The sequence below is a fragment of the Lucilia cuprina genome, chromosome 6, assembly GCF_022045245.1.
Source record: "Lucilia cuprina isolate Lc7/37 chromosome 6, ASM2204524v1, whole genome shotgun sequence".
In the NCBI taxonomy this organism is placed as follows: Eukaryota; Metazoa; Arthropoda; class Insecta; order Diptera; family Calliphoridae; genus Lucilia; species Lucilia cuprina.
The window spans coordinates 61966951-61982219 of NC_060954.1; the positions used below are offsets into that span (position 1 = coordinate 61966951).

General features: G+C 27.8%; 3 protein-coding genes across 7 annotated transcripts; 2 read left to right on the top strand and 1 right to left on the bottom strand.

The window, feature by feature from the left end:
• Positions 1–1278: 1278 nt before the first annotated feature.
• On the top strand, positions 1279–8138 carry LOC111684579 (palmitoyltransferase ZDHHC15B). Of its 5 annotated transcripts, XM_046955674.1 has the most exons (8): positions 1309–1417; positions 1710–2024; positions 2089–2210; positions 2389–2495; positions 2696–2933; positions 2989–3139; positions 3206–3335; positions 4213–4972. In XM_046955674.1, the coding sequence occupies exons 2-8, from the start codon at positions 1892–1894 to the stop codon at positions 4613–4615; spliced, it is 1284 nt and encodes a 427-aa protein (XP_046811630.1). In that variant the 5' UTR covers positions 1309–1417; positions 1710–1891; the 3' UTR covers positions 4616–4972. The 5 variants fall into 5 exon arrangements, with proteins under 5 accessions (XP_023302547.1, XP_023302548.1, XP_023302545.2 ...); XM_023446779.2 differs by lacking the exon at positions 4213–4972 and adding an exon at positions 6980–8138 and having other exon boundaries at positions 1279–2024; XM_023446780.2 differs by lacking the exon at positions 4213–4972 and adding an exon at positions 6980–8136 and having other exon boundaries at positions 1279–2024; positions 3007–3139.
• Positions 8139–9393: 1255 nt separating this feature from the next.
• LOC111684583 (putative methyltransferase C9orf114) lies at positions 9394–11785 on the bottom strand. Its single transcript, XM_023446786.2, has 2 exons — positions 10945–11785; positions 9394–10394 (listed from the first exon to the last, which is right to left on the bottom strand). The coding sequence occupies exons 1-2, from the start codon at positions 11678–11680 to the stop codon at positions 9481–9483; spliced, it is 1650 nt and encodes a 549-aa protein (XP_023302554.2). The 5' UTR covers positions 11681–11785; the 3' UTR covers positions 9394–9480.
• Positions 11786–11869: 84 nt separating this feature from the next.
• On the top strand, positions 11870–13697 carry LOC111684584 (activating signal cointegrator 1 complex subunit 1). The gene is made up of 4 exons (XM_023446787.2): positions 11870–12110; positions 12575–12677; positions 12736–13155; positions 13217–13697. Exons 1-4 carry the CDS (start codon positions 11954–11956, stop codon positions 13608–13610), a joined length of 1074 nt encoding a protein of 357 aa, XP_023302555.2. The 5' UTR covers positions 11870–11953; the 3' UTR covers positions 13611–13697.
• Positions 13698–15269: the final 1572 nt, after the last annotated feature.

Below are 15269 nucleotides of genomic sequence, written 5' to 3' on the forward strand. Positions count from 1 at the left end.
AAGTGAAGTAGGTGGATGTCAGTGCTGATAACAGTTATCAATAAAACCTGTCATGTGTGCTCAAAAAATCGCTAGAAAATGTATAAATTGATTTTTGGAGAAAATGTTGTGTTTTAGTGATTAATCACTAAACTGTGTGTTTTAGTGATTAATCACTAAATCAAATTTTCCTAAACATTTAGTATATGTACTTATGTTTAATGTATTAAACTTTAATGCATTGTCTTTTATATTAATTTATCTAAAGCCTTTCGATATTTAATTTAAAAGTCAAAAATATAATATAAAAGCTAATTACTATGTTCGACAATATGTCATAATTGGAGTTACGGTTAATATCGCTAAATGATTATCACTAAAGACTAGAGTTTGCCGACAAATATCCAATTAGACAAGTGAAAACACTTAACAGTAATGTCATATCGTCAAATTAAGGCTTTACAATATGAAATTTTAACATTTTAACTGTTAAGTTTTTTTTAAAATTTTGTTGAAAAGTGAGACGGAAAAAATAATATATAAAACATAGTTATTTATTAAGCGTTAATAGTAGAGGTAGTTAACCCAAAACACCTGGATTTTGAACTATGACCTATATAGATGATGTTTCAATACTAGCATTCAGAAACATTTGATATTCGATTTCGACTTTATAAACATTGTCGTTTGTTCGTTTGACTCAGTAATGATTATTTTGACTAAGAATCGAACTCAAAAAACCAAAAATCAATTAGTTTTGGATTTTAAGCTATGACCTATTTAGATGATGTTTCAATACTAACATTCAGAAACATTTGATATTCAATTTCGACTTTTTTTTTGGCAAAAATTAGACTGTTTATTCTTATTTATTATTTTATTATTATTTTGACTAAGAATCGAACTCAAAAAAGCACAAATCAATTAGTTTTGTGTTAATATTTTGAAAAGGCTTCGAGATCAATTAAAACTAGAAATGCCAATAATCCATTTAACATTTTTGTTTTTTCTATTACTAGAGATTTAATTCTCAGCAGAACGCATAATAACATTCCCACTATAGTAGGGTAGATAAAAAGTATAATTATTGCATAATTTTTTTTCTAAATAAGTTAAAAATTGAAAAAATAAAACATTCTAATATAAAATTTAAATAAAACCATTTTTAAACACTACGTCCGTTAGTAACACTTTTTATTACAAAAACACACATGTTGCCATATTGTTAATATATATTTGAGCAACACTGTTTGGCTACTCCTTTTAAAAACTACTCTGTTATTTTTTTTTCTTTATAAAAATAAAACTTTTTTTGTGTGCAATTTGGTGAAAATATTTTTTTTGATGTCGAATACAATAATAAATAATATTAAAATGTGTTAAAAAATAATAATATTAAGCGCTCGGCAAAACCTACAACATTATTAGTTGTACTCATGTAGGAAGCACAATTTACCAATAATTAATCCCGTCAGATATTTGTAGAAATTGGAATATTATTTATCTTTTCTACTAAGCGAAAAAAATATAGCTAAAAAAATTAATAGAAACAATGATTAAACTATTTTAATAACTTTAAAATAATCATAATTGTAATCAAAAATAAAAAAAATTTAATGGACAAACTAATAATCACATTTCAATTTAGTGAATCACAAAGTTATTTTAAGTTTTTGTTTTTTTATGGGATTTTTACTCAATGTGCATAATTTTTGATTTATTATCTTAAGATAGTACAAAATCTACCACTTTCCCCCTTAACACCTTTGTATAAATAAGTGATAATAGAGAAAGAAAACGCCACCTTGAAGCACGATCTACCAATAAGATTATATAGCTGCCCAATAATTACAACAACAACCGAAACATCAACGGAACCTCAACTTAACCCTCAACACCAATATCGGTGACCATGAGCAACTTTGAACGTAAAAAGACTACGCCCTGTGCGGGCTGCATGCAGGCTATTAAATGGGTACCAGTCATATTCATAGCTTCTGTTATAGTCTGGTCCTATTATGCCTATGTCGTACAATTATGTATACGTAAGTATTTATTACAACAAGTCGGGAACTCTAAGATTATTTATAAATTTCATTATCATTTCAGTTGCCATTGAAAACACATTTGAGAAAATAGTATTCCTTATATTCTATCACATCATCTGTGTATTATTCTTTTGGTCCTATTGGAGTACGGTTTTTACACCAGTAGGCACAGTACCTTCTAATGTAAGTTTCAACTGTTTCAATGAATCAGCTAATTGTTATTTATACAATAACAACATACTATATAGACAGTGCTTACTTACAATTCAAGATAACAGTTACTGATAATTGTTCAATATGATTATGAAGTTTAATTTTCATTATAACTACATAACATTTTTGATCTTGTTTTCTTTTGCAGTGGCGCATACCAGAGTCAGAAATAGAGAGACTTTTTAGAGCTGAAAGTCAAGAGCAACAGAAACGGATCTTGGAAAATTTTGCCAAAGATCTACCAGTAACAAATCGGTAAGACCTTAATATAAACATTTTGAAATGCAATCATCTTAGAAAAACAAAAACATTCTTATCAAGTTTTGAACTTAATAATGTGTATGTAATGATTTACGTTAAAATAAGTACATACATACATATGTATTTATAAATATAAAACAACAATTCTAAATATGCAAAAAAAACTCTTAAAATCAAATGAAATATATTTCCAGCACACTTAATGGCTCTGTACGCTTTTGTGATAAATGCAAAATTATTAAACCCGATCGGGCTCATCATTGTAGTGTTTGCGGTACTTGTGTTCTAAAAATGGATCACCATTGTCCTTGGGTTAATAATTGTGTAAATTTTACCAATTATAAATTTTTTGTCTTGTTCCTCGGTTATGCACTACTATACTGCCTCTATGTGTCCTTAACATCGTTGGAATACTTTATACGCTTTTGGAGGGTATGTAAAATGTAACCAGTCTTAATAATGTTCAATAATTGATAATTAAATTAAGACTGAAATTGATCAACAGGGTGAACTGACCTCAGGCATGGGACGTTTTCATATATTGTTTTTATTTTTTGTTTCCATAATGTTTGCCATTAGTTTGGTCAGCTTATTTGGTTATCACATCTATTTGGTATTAATGAATCGTACTACACTGGGTGAGTATAGTAAAAAACCTAGAGCCTAGAGTTTAGAGAGTAATATTTTGTTTTTTTTTTTTACAGAAGCTTTTCGTGCTCCTATATTTCGTATTGGTGGTGCGGATAAAAATGGTTTTAATTTAGGCAAATATGCCAATTTTCAAGAAGTTTTTGGTGATAATTGGAAGTTATGGTTTTTACCAGTTTATACCAGGTAATTGTTAATATTTATGTATATAATATTTTTTGTGTTTTCTATTAACTTATCGATGTGTTTGCTTTAGTTGGTAGAATGTTTTCCATTTATTTTAATACACAAACAAGTACTTAAACAAACCTTATAAAAGAAAGATAATTCTATATTTGGCTGTTTTGTATATTTCTTATAATAGTATCTATGACATTTCAAAAATTCAATTCTTTTCTGAATTGTAAAATATTATTTACACCGATGGCAAGAATTAATACTCAAACTTAAATACGCTTTGTTATAAAAACGTTCATTGTTTTCTGCATGTGGTTATATAAAGGAATCTAAAGCATACAAAATAACTTAATATTATATTATCATCTTTTTGAAAAAAAAAAACATTTGTTTTATGTCCGTAAATAAGTCGCAACATAATCTCTTATTTATAATTACTTTGTTTGTTTGTATTTCTAATTTTTTAAGTATTTTTAATTTTGGCAAATTAAAAGCATTTGCTTATAAACATTATTAATTGCATCAACTAAACAATGAAATTTTATAAACTTTTCTAAACTGTTAACACACAACGTTTTAAACTCAAAATTCTAAAACATAAATGTGCAGCAATCAACATAAGAACTAATGAAAAAAAAAGATAAATGTAAATAGCAAATGATTAAAAATTCTAACCCCGGCTTCTTAATTTGTTTGTTAAAATTAACACATTAAAAAAAATTAAATTTAAATATCACGATACGAATCAAATTAAAATTGTGGTTATCAAAATAATATTATTTGAAAAAAAAATAAAACTTTATTTAATATTAATAATACAAAGGCAATTGATTCACTACCATTTTCCACAAACATCTCTTCTCATTCTAATTCTCTCTAACAATAGTATGGGTGATGGTCGGCAATATCCAACGTCAAGTCAACAACTTTTAAGTCCCACAACGTACCATTCAATGGATGATACAAGAAACCGTCCAGAACTACAGCCCACAGATAAACTAATCAATACTGCCACAACAGATGCAATAATGAATTCTACTAAAAATGACGATCAACATTTGTCAACAATTGTTATTGATATGAATCATGATCAATATGATCTCAACAATTCTAATGGTGGTGGTGGTGGTGTTGGTGGTGTTGTTGTTGATGGTGAAGGTGTTGTTACACCCAATGGCAATGTTATCCTTAATATGGATATGTTAAATGCTAATAATACAACGAATTTTGATACAAACAGTAATTCAACAGCTGTGAATAATGTTGTTGAAATACATGCCAGAACATGAAATTAGTTATTTATTTATTTTATTTTTTTTTTTAAGAAAATTTAAAACTAAATTAAACTTTGTGCATTTATAATGAACGATTAGAGTGTTATTATAACAGTAACAAATTTTTTTGATTTTAGTTTTTTTTTTATTGTACACTTTTATACAGCTTTCTAAAGTAGTTGCTTAAAATAACGTTAATTTTAATTTATAAGTATTTCCCCCCTTTTTTTACCATTTTGTAATGTAACTTTTTTTTAAATTTTCTATTATCATCTTGCATTTCTTATCATTAATGTTGTAATTTATCATTTGTAGACATTTATTTTATTTAAATATGAACATATAAATAGTTTTTCTTTTTTTCATTTTTAAGCAGCTTTTTAATTACATATTTTTAATATAAATTATATTAATATCATTCTTAAACAAGTAATATGCTATGTCTACACGATTGTTAGATCTTACAACGTTGGCAGTAAAATGCACAGAAAATTTCTTTACATATTTTGTCTTGCAATATTTTAGGTAATGCTTTTTCTGACAACGTTTCAAAAGAAAATTTGTAAGTTGTGACTATTATTAGACATTATCTGAACATTTTACTGACAACGTTGTAAGATCTGACAACTGTGTATCACGGCGCTTATAGGAATATGTATGTATGAGTACATACATACACATCCTTCACCAAGGTATGTAATAACGGAAGCATTTGTAAATAAAAAAATGTCTTAGTAACTAGAAGTGGCAATTTAGATTTTAAATCAGTTGGGTAGGAATCTAATATTTCGATTTGTAACAACACATCGTAAATGGTCACTCTGTTAGTCATATTTATTCAAATATATATGATTTTAAATGTCATATATTTATGGATCTACACCCACATCACCTTGGTGGAAAAGCTTTCGTTGCGATTGATAATCACCTCTATACAAATCTAAATATTTTCCGTTTGACAACTTTGGTATAAAATAACAACTCACAAAAAATGAGTTACGTTCGTAATACAGATAACACACAATGGTAAAGCATTAAAATAACATGGAATTGTTTCTTCTTTTTCTTACGATTTCGTTTCATGTTGGAATTCATATTTTCGATCTTTGAATCTGGAAATGTAATCGAAAGCTTTTTATATATTTACAAAGATATCTATTCCTACAAAAGTTAAAATTGTAAAGAAGTTGTTTTTTTTGGGACCAAAACAAAAACATATTTGTTATACTCTACACCACTTTAGTGGGGAGGTTATATTGGGTTTGTGCTGATGTTTATAACATACAAAAATCTTCGTCCTATACCCACCTTAAAGTATATCAATCGGCTTACCATTCGATTATGCTATGTCCGTCCGTCTGTCTGGCTGGTCCATGTAAACCTTGTGCGCAAGGTTCAGGCCGCAAAGAACGAAGCCTATTAAAAATGGTTAAAATCGATCCATTATTTTGACTTGCCCCCATACAACCATACCGCCAAATAGGGCCTTTGGGCTTATAATTAATATAAATTATCTATTATGTCAACAAAAGTCGACAAAACTTTGTTTTATAGAACTTTAAATGCCACTACTGATTTTTGTAATGATCGGGCTTCATTTGATCCTAGCCCCCATACAAACACCCCCCCCCCCCCTTCAGAAAATGACTTAAAGATCAAAGTTCATTTACAAACACTAATAACACTTTTAAATTCTACATAAATAACTTCAAAGTAGACTTAACTCCCCCTACCAACATTTATAAGGATAGGACCATATTTTGCCCCACTGCCCTTGAGCTCTCTTGTAAAAAAATCTTTTTTTTTTGCCAAAAAAAAGTAAAAATATTTCGAAATAAAGTTAAAAAATAAATGAAATACTTTATTTTTTTAAATAATCCCATTTTTAACATACTGACTGGTGAAGGGTATCATATGGTCGGCTATGCCCGACTATACATTCATACTTGTTTTATTATATTTTTTTTTATTGAGAATGATAATTAATTGTTTTATTTTATTATATTATAATTAGTTATTGTAGTAATAAACAAAAATGTAATTAAATAGAAAACTTATTTTCTTGTAAAATTTGTTTAAATAGAGTAATAGTTATAAAATGAAACAGCATGTTAATTAATTTTTGGCAATACATTTTTTTACACATACCTTTAGGTAATAATAATAAATAATATAAATATAAAATAAATTTTAAAATTGCTAAGTGTTTTTCACACTTTTTTTAATTAATTATTTGTTAACGAAATATTTTTAATAAAAAAAAAAATACTTTAAAAAGACAAAAGAAACTGTTTTTAATTTGCCAAAATTGTTTAATATTTTAAGATTTTATTTATTTCTTAATAATTATAAAAATAACTTTAATTAAAATTATTATAGCTTTGGTGATGGTATAAGTTATCCGATGCGTCATTGTGAAGAAGATACAGAAACCTTATTGGGTAATCATGCTGATACCAGAATTGATATGGAAGATGAAATTGATATATTCCCAGAGACGAGATTTCATGATAGTATAATACCATAGTTAATATTGACCGAAGATAATGTAGCCACCTATTATATATGATCAAAATAATTAAAGGACTTAATGTAATGATATTCCTTACTTCAAAATTACCTTAATTAACCACAGACAGACAGAGAAAGGGAGAGAGAGAGAGAGAAGGAACTGGAAAGTTGCAAAAGTATTTACAATGTATGTATGTATTTTATTTTAAGTAACCCAGCAGTTCGAAGGGACAGTCCCGAACTGACCACTAAACCTACCACTTGTGTTGGCCTCTAGCCACCTGACTACCAAGGTGACCGACCATTTTAACATGGGCTTGTCCTACGAGGAAGTCAATAGTCACTCTACGCCCTACAAAGAGACAGTAAAGAGACGATTGCCTCCGCTCTCGCTACAAAGGTGACACTAAAGTGCGAATGTCTTCATTCTAGATTACAAAGAGTTTATTTGTGACGAAAGACCAAAAACATACGAATTTGAGTCAGCCATCTCTAGGTTACTTGAGGACAGTAAAAAGACGACGGTCTCCGATCCCGCTTACAAAGTGACGACTGTCTTCATTCTCGATTACAAAGGGTACATTCATAACGAATTACCAAAAACATACGAATTACGATCATCCAGATGGGTAACTATTAATGGAAATTATTGTCTTTTTCGTATGCCTTGACTTTTTGTCGAACTGCTGGGATAATGTTGTGTTTGTGTAACAAAAATGGTTTAGTATATTAATAGAAATAGACAAAAAGGGAAAACAATTTTGTTGCAAGGAATATATGTATAAGTATTGTTGTATTTTTCAGAGATATATGTACATAGGTGGTTACATTACAATTTACGACTATATAAACATACAACTAACACAAAGTTTTCTTTTTGTAACTTAACTGCATACATAAATGTAGAATTTTTGTTAAGTAATTTGAAATTAAAGTTAAATTTTAATTTCTATAATTTTTTTCTTATAGAAAAATTTAGCAAATTACAAAAAAAATAATAATAATGCTAAAAAAACATTTGTTATAGATTGTATATAATTAATACCTCATGTAAACAAAAACCAAAATGTGCAAATTAAAAAAAAAAGAAGAAAAAAACAACAAAAATAGAAAACAGCCTTTTTATAAATAAATATATTTAAAATTAAGAAAAAAATAGAAAAAAATGGGAATACTATAAAAAATCCTTACTGCTTCAACGATCGATTGTCATTATAAATAAAAAACTATTTTTAGGCTAAATTTTTTAATTTCTTAAGGAGAAATATTCAAAATTAAATTAAAAAACAAAAAAAAAAATACAAATTAATGTTGTTGCATCATATTTTGTAACGAGTCAGAGATTATATATTATATAATTATAAATTCATAAATTTATAATTATACTTTAGTATTTTTAGCAAATTGTAAGAAGTATTAAAATGTTAAGGAACAAACTCTGTATAGCTAAAAGAAATCTTTAATGTGGTTTAGAAAATAATTTAAATGAACAAGTCACTAATGTTGTCAAACACTGTGTGACACTATTTATGAAATGTTGGTAAAAAAATTAAGAGCATTTCTAAAAAAAAACTCTATATATATTTTAATATAATGTATTATTATTTTGTTTTAAAATAAAAATTTTATAAATTTGTTAAATTTAATTGAAAAATATTAAAATTTAATCTTATACTTCTTTAAAATAATGTTATTTTGTAAGAAAGTATAAAAATTTGTAGAACATCTTGGTATGAAGGGTTAATTAGTTTAGAATTTTTAGTTTAAATGTTTTTTTTTTTTTAGGAAAATTTTGAATTTTTATCAAAATTTGCAAGTTTATCCAAAATATTTATTTTTTTTCATCAAAAATTTTTAATTTTTGGAAAATTATGAATTTTTATAAAGTTTTCAGTAAAATTTTTTTGTAAAATTTTTTACTTTAGGTCTAAATTTTAATATTTTTGGAAAATTATGAATTTTTATTAAAGATTTGAGTTTTCAGTAAAATTGTGATTTTTTGTGTAATTTTTTACTTTAGTTCTAAATTTTAATAATTTGTACGAAATAAAATCAATCAAAAAAATCACTTTTTAATGAAAAAAACCATCAAGACAATAAACCGATACTCTACATACAAAACAAAAATTTTTGTAGAAAATTTATTTAACAAATTTATGAAATTTTTGTCAACTGTTAAATGTTAATTAAAATGCTCTTATGGAAACCAGTTTAAAACAAATGAAGTGATTATTAAATGTACTGAATAGATTAAAATAAATGTAAAAGGAAATACCATTTAATGTTGTTGTTGTTTAATTTAACTTTATTTTTGTATATCTAACATACAAATTACAAATTATTTCATAAAAAAAAAAACAAAAGTAAGTTTAGTCGAATCTACTTAAATCATCATCAGACATTTTATTTTTAGGAGAGTTCATTTTTAATTTTTCAGCTGTCACAACACCAAAAATGACATCATCATAATTATTAACTTTTGAAACTGGTATTTTTTCTGTTTTTACAAAAGGATTTCTAATTTTTTTCGGTACAAACGGCACAACTTCAAAATCTGCATCATTATTATCGTTATTATCATTATTAGCTTCTGAAACGGAAGTTTCTTCAGTTTTATTGAATGGATTTTTCTTGCTTTTCTTTTCTTTTTTCACAACAGGTTCACTAGCCGCTGTCATATCTTCGGCTATTTGTTGTACTGGGTTTTCTTGTTCGATTTGTGTTTCCGCTACTTCTGTAATTTTTGCTTGTTTTTCTTCCAAACGTTTACGTTTCTTAGCCATTTTAGTCTCACCCGGTCTTGGTATTATACCACCTGTATCTTCACTGCGTGGTAAAGCCTCTTTAATAAGTTCTTCCTCCACATCCTCATGTTGGGGATTTAGTTTTTCCTGTATGGCTGCCATAGCTATTAGTATAGCTTCTTCAGTTCTTATAGTACGTGATCCTTGTTTGGGTAACACATTGATATAATTATCGAATAACAATTCGGGATCATCTACTTGTAATTTATCATCATTGGATAAGGCTGATTCTAAACCCTGAAGACCGCCAAACACCAAGAGTACATGGTTGAATTGAAGGGATTTTGCTGGTATTTCCTGAACATTTGCACCACGATCAGAGGTACCAATTGTTAAATCATAGCCACCAGGATAAGGTGATTTCGTGAATATATCCGACATAGTGTGTGCAATGCGTACAGTATAACCCCAATAGACACCTGTTTCACGGCGTGGTTCGTCCGGACTGACAATGGTTCCCCTTTGTTTGCGTACGTGTTCTGTATATTTTTTTAATAAGTTTAAAATAGGAATTATTAAGCTACAAGTTTTCACATTGTAATTTTTTTGTGATAGCAAGTTTTATTACTTTTTATTTGTGATCTTTTTCAATAGAAAATTTATTAGAACCCACATTCATAATAAAACTTTCCCTATTCTTTATTGAATTTAAATTAAAAAAATAGTCAAGACCTGTGATCAATTATATTTTTCATCAAAAAATGTTTTTTAGATGAAAATTCTAAAGTCGACTATGAATTCGTAAATAGTGCTACAATATGAAAAATTTCTAAAATCATAGTTCACATCAATACTATAAACAAAATGGCAGTAGTTCCAATCTAATCTATAGATCTTATAATCTTAATTTGAAGATAAATATGACATTTTTTACTCAAAAATCCTATATTCTTTTAAAAACTTAACTCCTTTGGCCAACAATGAAAAAAATTGTCTTTTCCCCTCATTTGGGAAATGTTTTGTTTTATCACAATATTAAATATACATCTTTAACTCCCCCTATTTACAAATATACAACTTTTTACTCACCCTTAGTATCATCCAGTTTAACAGTTACTCTCAAGCCAGCCGTTAGAGCTTTATTAACCAATACATCATTTAAAAGACCAACATTGACATACGAATGACCGGGTTTTGCTTGTTTTTCTGTTACAATACCTTCACGATAACGGAAAATATTTTGTTGACGCAAGTGATGAGGTGCATCCAGAGGATTTAACAAACCGGAATATTTTAGATCTTTATGCAAAGGAAAGAAGAATTTGCGTAAATATTGTGGACATTCCAAGTACTGAAGAATGCGGGCCAGTTGTAGACAACTACTGCGTACCGTATGTGAAGCATCATCGGCTGCATCATCATCATCAGCATCATAGTTACGTTTTGTCTCACGGGCGGTGGCTAAACCAATATCGTCGAATACAATAACTTCATTTACCCTATAGATGCAGGCAGCTCTGGCTATTTGACCAGCCACATATGTTCGCAATTCCACAGATTGGGCATTTTCCAATATTGAACCAGGCACAGCTATTGAGACGGTAGAGGGATTTGGTTTCTTTTCACTTGATGTATTCGTTGTAATTAATTCCTTTTCCTGCTTTTCTTTTTCTAGAGTTTGTTTCTTTTCCAACTCTTTCAGTAACTTTTCTTGTTTGCGTTGTTTTTTTAATGCTTTACGTTCTTCATTTATCTTTTTCCATGACTTGTGGACTTCGGTGGGTTTTGCTGTATTCACTGAAATCATTTTTTCGTCATTTAACATTTATTTTCTGTTAAAATTTTTCACTTTTTTATTGTTACTGCACGTGTTCACAACAATTGAAAAAAATAATCAAATGAAAACAAATGAATTATTAGAGCTGCCATACTTCGCTTAAATTTTTACAATTCTCTGGCAGTTTTGAAAAACAGCTGTTTGTTGTTTATTTGTAAATTGCTGTTGGAACACCCTGTGTTATAGTCAATTTGTTTTTATTAGTTGATGTTCATAGATTTTGTTTAGTACGAAGTTTCTTTCCAGCACCTATTCCAAAATATGAGCCGAGAAGTTTTAGCGCCTCCATTAATGCGTATGGGACCAAATCGTTGTTATCGTGTTAATTTGATACATGAGGATTTCAGTAGCCAGTATGGAGCTACTCAGGGATCCCAACAACAGGCTCAAGCATCTAGTAAAACTTATGCCGAGGAAGGTAAATTGGAATGGATATAATTAACAAGGTGTAAAGTGTCTAATTTGATGATATTTATGATAATTAAGACAGTGACATAACTTTTGAAATATGACTTATTAAAAAACAAACCAATGGCCGTTTGCAACAAACTGTCTTAAGTCTGAATGTAAGAGTTTGATCAATAAACCATGTTGAAACCCGAAACCGGTTTAATTTTTATCAGATATTCTTCGGAAATTCAAATATCAATTGCGTCTATATTTCCAGGTCTTGTATGCATACCAATGCATTTACTCTAACGCAAAACAAATTTAAAACCGACTATCGGTTCAGAATAGATATATATTCCGCTCTACTACTATCGGTATACCTGTATTGGAAGAAACATCAAATTCCATTATCGATGCCTTATGTCAATTCAGACAGTTTAATTACTTATATTGTTTCTTAAACCCAAAACCTATATATTTTTCCTTTCGTAGATCTCTATGGAGATGATTACAATGATGAACTAGACGCTGAAGTAGATTGCCAAATTGAAGAAACCAACAATGGCATGTTTAAACTAGCCATGCATGTGGCCTCGTAAGTTCTAGTTAATAACTTCAACTCATATTATTTTATTAACAATTCAAATTCAAAGATCATTTTATGGTGGTATCATTGGTCATAAAGGATCCACAAAAAGGCGTATTGAGACAGAAGCACAATGTGACATTACCATACCGCAAAGAAATGCCACACAAAAGCAGGCAAATTCTAAAATTATTATTAAAGCGAAAACAAGAAATAACGTCTTATCGGCAAGGCGAAAAATACAATTACTTTTGACCTCACTGCGCAAACGAATGGCACCGACACATTTCTATGGAGTGGCTTTGAATTTTGGAGAAATACAAGAAAAATTCGTAAATTTAAGAAAACAAATTATGTCAGCCGAAATTGCAGGTATTGAAGAGTCTATATTTCAAAGTGAAAATGCAATACATTTAACATTTGGCACCTGTGTTCTAATGGATGAAGTAGAAAGATCTAGAGCCATGGAGATATTACAAAGTTGCCGGTAATAGGATTTTGTTTATTTGTTAATAATAAATTGTTATAAGATTTTTGGTTTATTTTAGAGAATTTCTTAATGATTTGAAACCACCTTTTACGGTGCATGTTTCGGGCTTGGAAATTATGAATGATGATCCCAGTTCGGTGCGTGTTTTATATGCCTTAGTGGAGTCACCAGAACTGCAAATATTTGCAAATCGCTGTTTTCAACGTTTCAATCAGAGTGGCTTTGGTTTTGATGATTTTGATCGCGGCAATGTAAAACTGCATATGACCGTCATGAATAATCGTTATCGCAATTCAGATGCTAAAAGTTTCGATTCACGAGAAATTTTAAAACGCTGGAGTAATTATGATTTTGGCACCGCTCAATGCAATGAACTGTTATTGTGTGTTATAGGCGGTTCTGCCAAGGATACAAGTGTTTTTTATAAAATCACAGACTCTATGAAATTTTAAATTTGATATTTAAATTTCCTCAAATAATATTTTTTTAATGTAAAAAATACCACTGAAATTAAATAAAAATTTTCTTTAGTATAAATATTTAGTCATTTCTTTTTATTACACATAAAACTGTTTGCAAAACAGTTTAGTTTGTTTTTTTTTTTTTTAATTATTTTATTACATCGTGAAACTTAATTTACAATTTATATGTTTTATTCTTATTTTTTTTTTCTTTTGTTAACATATTCTATAATGCAAGTTTTAGTTGATACTTATAGTGATGTTGTTTCTGTACTGGATTTAGTTTACCAATAAGTTTATAATTTATTAATTATAAAATATGAGATATATTTAACTTTTAACAGGAATCCCAAAAAAATAATAAGAAAACATTTAAAGTGAGTAACTTAAATATATTTTTAATTGTATGTGTATTGTATTTTAAACATTTCGATACAATGGATTTGGTGGGTATTAATGTTTTATAATTCTTTTCAAGGGGATTTTTGTTGAAATAAGAAAACATAGGGAAAAATTATACTCAGTTATTTTGTTAGAAAAAAATATTTTGGAAGACCTAAAATATTAAATAGAAAAACTTAAATTTTGAACAAATCTATTATATACACAATAAAAAAATCAAAGTGTTTAGTACAAAAAATATTTCCCTTGTTATCTTATAATAATTAATAATAAATATGCAATGAAAAATAACAATTTAAAGTTGGGTTTATGATGAGGAGAGTGTTGTTATTTTCTTTCTAATAGGGAGTTGCTATTATTCATGTTTTAGAGATAAAAAGCTCAATTATGTAAATAACTTTCGTTTGCGATTAATTATTTAACGGATATTGTAAGAAGTCAATAATTTTTTTCTTTATATCAATAAAAATATATATCTGCATTTCAATTTTATTATGACTATGAGTGCGGGTTTCTTACTACTCAGTTAAACTAGGCTTAACTTGCTGTTAGATTAAACTCCGAACAAATTTAGGCAGACTTTAACCGATGATTGTGTTTTTCAGCTTTAGATTTAAGCTCAGTTAACTTTGTAAGTATTGCCAACTTTTCACTCAAAACCATATACAATGAACAGCTGTTTTTTGCAAACAATACTTTTGTAAAATGGAAAATTTTGGAAAAATGTTAAATAAATATTTAAAACAATAATAAATAAAACAAAACAAATCAGAAAATTGCAATTTACTTAAAATATTATGTTTTTGTTCTTCCGAAATCATTGTTTTATTGTTTTTGTTAATTGTGTTTTCTCACTTATAACTTGAGTTTAATTGGCCAATTACAATCAGTTAAACTAAGATAATAAGTAACTTTACTGATAACTGAAAAACACGAAAAATATATTAAACTAGGATTAAACAAAGAATGAAGATTATCTTTATCTGTAAAACCCGCCCTTAAAGGAGTTTTTTTGTCAAACATCTTTAAATAATTAATCGCACAAAAACAAATGTTTAAATTTCAATAACAAATTAATAAAAATAATATTTAACAGTTGTAAAATTTTGTGTTTATATGCACACATACATTGAAAAATAATGATATAACATTTTGTTTTTGATTTATTTTTATAAAAATATACATATATATGTTTGTTTAATTTCTTATTTACAATAAAATCTAACTATATTTAAGTATGTTTGTTTT